Below are 7,500 nucleotides of genomic sequence, written 5' to 3' on the forward strand. Positions count from 1 at the left end.
CCAGAAGAGAAGGAAGTATCTTCAAGGAGCCATTCTAAATCCAGTAGGAAGGACAAAAAGGGTCAGCAGTTAGCCCCGAAGCCAAGTTCCTCAAAACAAAAGGCTGAACATACCACTGTACCAAGAACTCCTGTTGACAAGAAGAGACCCAGTAAAGGCAGATCCTCACAGAAGAAGTCAGCCAAAGTGGAATCTGACTCTGACATGAGTGATTGGGAGGAGGTGGAAGAGAGGAATGAAGTAACTGAGATGGAGGAGCTCCTGTCAGGTTCACAGCCGAGTGTAGCATCGGGAGGAAATGTTCAGATTGAATTGGATGCACCGAATGTGCTCTGGGGCATTAAGAGGAGAAAAAGGAGAACTGAGGAGGAAATGGTAAGGATAGTGTGGTCTTTTTTTTTTTTTTTTTATTGTTAAGCTCTGTTTCATGTTCCTTATACATATGAAAAAATATCTTTATGAGGATATTCAAATAGGATTTTTTTTGTTGTTGTATATAGTTGGGTATTGTCTCTGTCCTGTGAATGATAATTTACATAATACATCTATGACACATTGAAACTGAGAGTTGTAAATGCTTTCTTTTTCAGATCGAGGATTACTTGCGGAAAAGTGTAAATCGTTCTATAAAAGAAGTTTATGAAAATATGCACAAGAGTCATTTGCTTTGCCTCTTTGCACATGGAAGATTTGTCAACCAGACGCTGAACTCTGAGACGTTATTAGGAGCTGCTCTCTCCATCATTACAGATAAAAATGCTTACCCACCAAAACGATTAGATATGAGTTATTTAGAAAAATTTGTTAGATGGTTTTCTAGAAAGATTACCTGTAAACAAAGTGAATTGGAAAAAGATTATTGGGATAAGCCTTTAGAAACGACATTAGCAAAAAGGTTTGAGAGTAAAATTGCTCTCTCAAACCGAGAGCTTGTTTATATGTTTGTTGTGGTGTGCCGATGTTTAGGTATGAACGTTCGCCTTGTCATGTCACTACAACCCATGACTTGGAAGCCATCAGCTGAGGCATTAATTAGACCTACCAAGAAAAAGGAAGAATCAAATAACACAACTGAAGGAGCATCTATGTCACAGGTGTCAATACTAGATGTTAAAGAAAATGAAGTCAAGGTGAATAAGAAAGAAAAGAAACCAAATAGAAAAATGTTATCCTCGGATACTGATGAAGAGTTAGTGAACGCAAAGAAAGCCAAAAAGGCTACAAAGTCAAAGGGGCAGGATCATTCCAAGTCACAGAAGAGAAAGTCAAAGATCAGTGATGATGAAGATGATAGTGACTTTGACCCTAATGAGAAAAAAATGAGGAAAGAGCCCAAAGCATCCACTTCTCATAGGCGTAAAAGTGGCGAAAAGAGGTCTTCAGATGGGGACAGTGATGAGAAAGACAAGAAGAGAAAGAAGACAGCGAAGGATGACAAGGATGGAAAGAAAAGAAAGTCTGAAGGGTTGCTGGAATGGGCGGAAGTCTATGTCGAAGAAGAAGAGAAGTGGATTTGTGTGGACGTTGCAAGGGGAAAGATTCACTGTGTGGCAGAGATTCAGGTATTTTGATTTTGGGCAGTTCACAAGTGATTGAAATGATCAATTGACTGGATATGTTACAGACAGTTGTATTAATAATCCTTCTTTTAAGAGTAAAAAGTAACTGCTGTCTATATTATCAGGTACGCATGCCATCATCATCAGCTTACATTGTTGCCTATAATGCCAATCTGACTGTGAAGGATGTAACAAAACGCTATGTTTCAAACTGGCTCTACAGTGAAAAAAAGGTGAGTTCGAATGATTAAGCATTTTAGTTCATATCAATAGTAATAGATAATCAGAGAAACGTGACAGGTGTACCACATTAATCATCTATCTGTGAGACTTGTCCAATATGTGAAACCTCTTGGATATTCAGCCTTTATAAAAATATACAGTCAGTTGCCTGCTAACAACAGATGCAAACCAGAGCTAATCTGAACCTTAAAAATTATATAAAACATCCAAACTTCATTAACATTTGTGGCCAGGAAAATGGTGGAATTGTTTTTCTATTGACAAAACAAGTAGATGATAACAATTAATTATTTTATACATTTCATTATATCAATCTGAATCATGTATGTCATGTGTTTGTGTAGGTGAATTCTTCAATAGTTGAAATTGATATTGGATCTCACATAGTCTATTGATAGTGATTGATCAGAAATGTTTCTTTTTAAATATTTCAGAGATGGAAATACGTTAACTGTACATTTTTTATAGGAATTAAATATATAGTAGTCTTTAGATTCTATAGACATTTTTATTTGACAGCTAAGATTGTGCAGCAAGTGGTGGGAAAAATCTCTGAGGGCCTTCAGGTGTCCTAGAACAAGGCTGGACAAAGAGGAGGACAAGGAGATGGACCAGATCTTGCAACAACAACCGCTGCCAAGAAGTATAGCCGAGTTAGTTGAGAGTTTTTTTTTTCAGGCCTTCCTGGCTCTTGTCTGTATGTAGTGAGATGGTTTCAGTGGGATTATCAGCATTTGTGAACTCTGAATGAATTATGAATGGATTCCTATATGACTAATGGCACTTTAGTTGGTGCAAATTATACATGGATTTATTTGTTAAAATTATGAATGGATTCCAGTATGACTAGTGGCACTTTAGTAGATACAAATTATACATGGATTTTTTTTTTAATCATGAAGGGAGTCCAATATGACTAGTGGCACTTTAGTAGATACAAATTATACATGTATTTTTTTTTAAATCATGAAGGGATTCCAATATGACTAGTGGCATTTTAGTAGATACAGATTATAGATGGATTTAGTTTTAAAAATTATGGAAGGATTCCAGTATGACTAGTGGCACTTTAGTAGGTACAAATTATACATGGATTTATTAATAATACACTTTCTTTTAGAGGTTTATTTTTTCATACATTCGAAAGAGACATAGATAGGTCTGTATTATTTCTCTATTTAGCTGCTGATTATTAGAAGTAAAATCAATTTTAATTTATTTACAGGTACAAAAACCATCCACTGTATGCACTGCAAAGACATCTGCTGAAATTTGAATCAATATATCCACCTGATGAATCTCCAGTTGGTTTTATCAAGGGTGAGCCTGTGTTTCCCCGTGACAGTGTGTACACTCTCTGCTCCCGAGACACTTGGATAAAAGAAGCGAAAACAGTCCGGGTGGATGAAGAACCTTACAAAATTGTCAAGGCCAGACCAAAGTGGGATAAGGTATGGGAAAACCACTCGAGTTATCCATAGAACTCTCTCTGTGGTTGATCCTCTTCCCTCCTCCAGTTATCATCTTTTTCCTCTTTTTCCTACTCCAACTCCCACTTTCACTCTTACTCTTGCTCGTGCTCTTACTCCCACATTCCTCCTACTCCTCATACTCTGACTCCCACTTCTATTTCGATTTCACTCTCTCTCCCTCTTCCTCTTCCTCTTCCTCTTCCTCTTCCTCTTCCTCTTCCTCTTCCTCTTCCTCTTCCTCTTCCTCTTCCTTTTCCTCTTCCTCTTCCTCTTCCTCTTCCTCTTCCTCTTTCTTTTCCTCTTCCTCTTCTTCCTCTTCTTCTTCCTCTCCCACTCCCTCTTCTTCTTCTTCTTCTCCCACTCCCTCTCCCTCTCCCTCTCCCTCTCCCTCTCCCTCTCCCTCTCCCTCTCCCTCTCCCACTCCCACTCCCACTCCCCCTCCCACTCCCTCTCCCTCTCCCTCTCCCTCTCCCTCTCCCACTCCCTCTCCCTCTCCCTCTCCCTCTCCCTCTCCCTCTCCCTCTCCCTCTCCCACTCCCACTCCCACTCCCACTCCCTCTCCCTCTCCCTCTCCCTCTCCCTCTCCCTCTCCCTCTCCCTCTCCCTCTCCCTCTCCCTCTCCCTCTCCCTCTCCCTCTCCCTCTCCCACTCCCACTCCCACTCCCTCTCCCTCTCCCTCTCCCTCTCCCTCTCCCTCTCCCTCTCCTTCTCCCACTCCCACTCCCACTCCCTCTCCCTCTCCCTCTCCCTCTCCCTCTCCCTCTCCCTCTTCCTCTTCCTCTTCCTCTTCCTCTTCCTCTTCCTCTTCCTCTTCCTCTTCCTCTTCCTCTTCCTCTTCCTCTTCCTCTTCCTCTTTCTCTTTCTCTTTCTCTTTCTCTTTCTCCTTCTCCTTCTCCTTCTCCTTCTCCTTCTCCTTCTCCTTCTCCTTCTCCTTCTCCTTCTCCTTCTCCCTCTCCCGTCTGCCTCCTTTATCCTTCCCTATATTCAATATTAGTGATAACTTTCACCGCCTTAAGGCATTTGGACTAAAAAACACAGTGTCAGCCAGGAGCCAAGTACAGCTGGAGGCAGAGAGGAATACAGGAAGCAGGAGATCTCAGGTCATGAGGGAATGCCTGTTACACAATATTGAATTAATATATTGAAGCTTAACTCATAATAATTAGTTGGCCAGACCCACTCCCTCTCCCTGATATTCACTATATTATAAATTTGAAATTGACTGTTGTAATAACCTGTTGCTTATGAAATAGTGCAATTTGTTTTTATTGTTCTGTGAATATATCTCGGAGTGTCACTATTTAGAATGTACACATAATAACTGCTTCTTCCCATGTGCTTTATTTTGATTATCAGTTGTTTCCTTTGCTGAAGTACTTACATTTCGTTTTGTTTGCATTGGCTGTACTACAGGAATTATATTCAAATTTAGTCTTTTTAAGTAAAAAATAATTAAAATAGTTTAATACAAATGTAATGAAAAGCATTTTATCACCACAGGAAAATGTCTTTCTAAATCAGGGGAGCTTCTTATATTCCAGCAAAAGAATGTATGATAAATACTCTGAATTTCTATTGCCAGAATACCTGCCAAGTAGTGAAAGATAGACCCCTGGAATTGTTTGGGGAATGGCAAGTCGAAGACTATGAGCCGCCTGTTGCAAAGAATGGAAAAGTGCCTCGAAATGAATATGGCAACGTCGACTTGTTTAAACCTTGCATGTTGCCAAGAGGTTGTGTTCACATTCCAAGTAAGTTATTATCATTGTTTCTTTTCTCTTCTGCTTTGTATTATTCTTGGCATGTCTTTACTTGAAGGGGATCATTCCTCATAGTGGAAATAAATTTAGTTTTATGGTCATAAGATAGTTGTGTCCCACATTTTAAAATTTTCTCTTTGCATGTAGTATCATTTTTTCTATGTTAATACCACTTTTTTGTGATTACCAAGTCCTGTAGTAATAGGGAAAATAAGAAGAAAGTACAGACTTCAATTAACTTTACAGGGAAATATGATGTATTTATTTTATCTTTTGAGGAAGAAAAAACAACAACCAATTTTTAAATGGGCTAAGGGCAGACTCAGTTATTCTTTTTTGAAAGAGCAAAACAGTGGTGTAGAGAAGAATGTGATTGAAAAGTATATATATATATACATATATATATGTATATATATATATATATATATATATATATATATATATATATATATATATATATATATATATATACATATATACATATATATATACATATATATATATATATATATATACATATATATACATATATATACATATATATACATATATATACATATATATATGTATATATATGTATATAAATATCTTTATATATTAACACACAAGCACATGCACACACACACACACGCACACGCACACGCACACGCACACGCACACGCACACGCACACGCACACGCACACGCACACGCACACGCACACGCACACGCACACGCACACGCACACGCACACGCACACGCACATGCACACGCACACGCATGCACACACGCACACAGAGTAACTCAGATTATCTGACTTTGTTGTTGAATTTCTGAACCAGTGCCACCAAGGGTTTGTCTGTAAAACTTAGCTCCTATTACTCAAGTATGAGCAGATAGGTAAATTCCATGTAGCTAATATGATCCTAGTTTGACAATCCTTTTGTTGGGTCATGTGGTCTAGTTGGTTTAATACTGTGCTCTCTGGCTTATCCCTGAGGGTGGCAGAGGTTTGACTCCAGGTCAGGGAGGTAAGTTATACATACACATACATACACATACACTACTTTATTTTGTCAAATATTGATATGATTTTTTCTTTTTATGGTTTATATTTACTTATTTTTGTATTTATTGAGGAACCTAAAGCATTAGTGCAAACCTTATTTTTCAGGTTACCCCCTTCTTTTTTAAGTAACCAAAAACTCTTGCTCCCAATGAATGTGCAGTGATGGAAATATTTAATTTAATTGTTTTTATGTTGCTTTTATCAAATTTCCTCTCCCCCTTACAAGAGTTCAAACTAGTGTTACTACATTTTACTGACATTTGTGTGAGCAATTCTATTACTGTTTAGGCATTCAGAACCTCAGACTTAGTAAAGAATGGTTCTCCTGGACTTTGTAGGAGGTGTAAATCCAAGCCGAGAGTAAAAAAGCGGACTGTAGGATATGAACAAGCTTTCCTGTTTCTGATAGTTTCGTGATTTTCTTTTTCAGTCAATGGCTTGAATCGCATCGCTCGGAAGCTCGATATTGACTGTGCGCAGGCGATGATTGGATTTGATTACCATTCTGGTTGGTCGCACCCTGTTTATGATGGATTTGTTGTCTGTGAGGAGTTCAAAGATACCCTCATAGATGCGTGGAATGAGGTAAGACGGTGCTATTACGTCTCTTTTGTTATTGATTTGGGTAAACTTTTGTTGAGGTGAAGAGAAAGTTCTGGAGTATTTATATTTTTTTTATATTGTCGGTTTTAAATTTAGATATTGAATATTCTAGGTGAATTGATTGGTCATGCATATTCAGAGACTTACACTTTGGCTGAATTGTAAAGATTGTAAAGTAATATTATTGAACAGTTGAAAATAGGAATGAATATCTTCCAAAAGTAAGTGACTGGCATTTTCTCTCAGGATCAAATAGAACAAGCTAGGAAAGCAGAGGAAAAGAGGATAAAGAAGATTTATGACAATTGGAAGAAGCTGATTCAAGGCATGTTAATTAAGGAACGTGTTAGGGAGAAGTATGGACGCTCCTCACCAGTGGACGAAGAGGAGATTAAAGAAATGGAGAAAATAGCTGAAGAAATCAAGAAGGAAAAGGAGGAGACTAAGGACGAGAAGGAAATTGCCAGCAGCAGTGCAGGAGGCGGCAAAAGAAAAATCAAACAGGAAGATATAGACGCTGCAAGACCTCCTCTCATCACACATCACGTAAAGAATTTGAAGATTGATTGGTGTTCTAATGTCGTTGAGATGGCTAAGAAGAGTAAGAAAAGAACAGTCAGACCTAGAAACCCTAGAAAGAAGAAGGAACCTGGTACAGAAAAGAAAGTGTTGACAGCACCTCAGGAAAACCAAACCAAAGCTGCGAACGTTAGCTTGGAAGCAGACAGCGATAGTGAAACGGACGAGGAAGAGAAGAAGGCAAAGATCCGAGCAATTTTGGACTGGGGCACAAAAGTGGTGGAAACTAATCCTGAC

General features: G+C 38.6%; 1 protein-coding gene across 4 annotated transcripts in view; it reads left to right on the forward strand.

Annotated features, from left to right (window-relative positions):
* Xpc (DNA repair protein complementing XP-C cells homolog) overlaps nt 1-7,500 on the forward strand; it is a 13,234-nt gene that overhangs the window by 4,419 nt on the left and 1,315 nt on the right. For all 4 annotated transcript variants that reach the window (XM_086530392.1, XM_086530393.1, XM_043014604.2 and 1 more), the window contains exons 2-9: nt 1-375; nt 591-1,562; nt 1,685-1,792; nt 2,322-2,455; nt 3,028-3,253; nt 4,857-5,025; nt 6,512-6,666; nt 6,931-7,500. The exon at nt 1-375 is cut by the window's left edge and continues 538 nt beyond it; the exon at nt 6,931-7,500 is cut by the window's right edge and continues 1,315 nt beyond it. In XM_086530392.1, coding sequence (XP_086386518.1) covers nt 1-375; nt 591-1,562; nt 1,685-1,792; nt 2,322-2,455; nt 3,028-3,253; nt 4,857-5,025; nt 6,512-6,666; nt 6,931-7,500 — 2,709 coding nt within the window. The remainder of the gene's footprint in view (nt 376-590; nt 1,563-1,684; nt 1,793-2,321; nt 2,456-3,027; nt 3,254-4,856; nt 5,026-6,511; nt 6,667-6,930) is intronic.

This window comes from Penaeus japonicus, unplaced genomic scaffold (assembly GCF_977035675.1).
Source record: "Penaeus japonicus unplaced genomic scaffold, GWHDUDI00000001_assembly GWHDUDI00000033, whole genome shotgun sequence".
NCBI classification, from domain to species: Eukaryota; Metazoa; Arthropoda; class Malacostraca; order Decapoda; family Penaeidae; genus Penaeus; species Penaeus japonicus.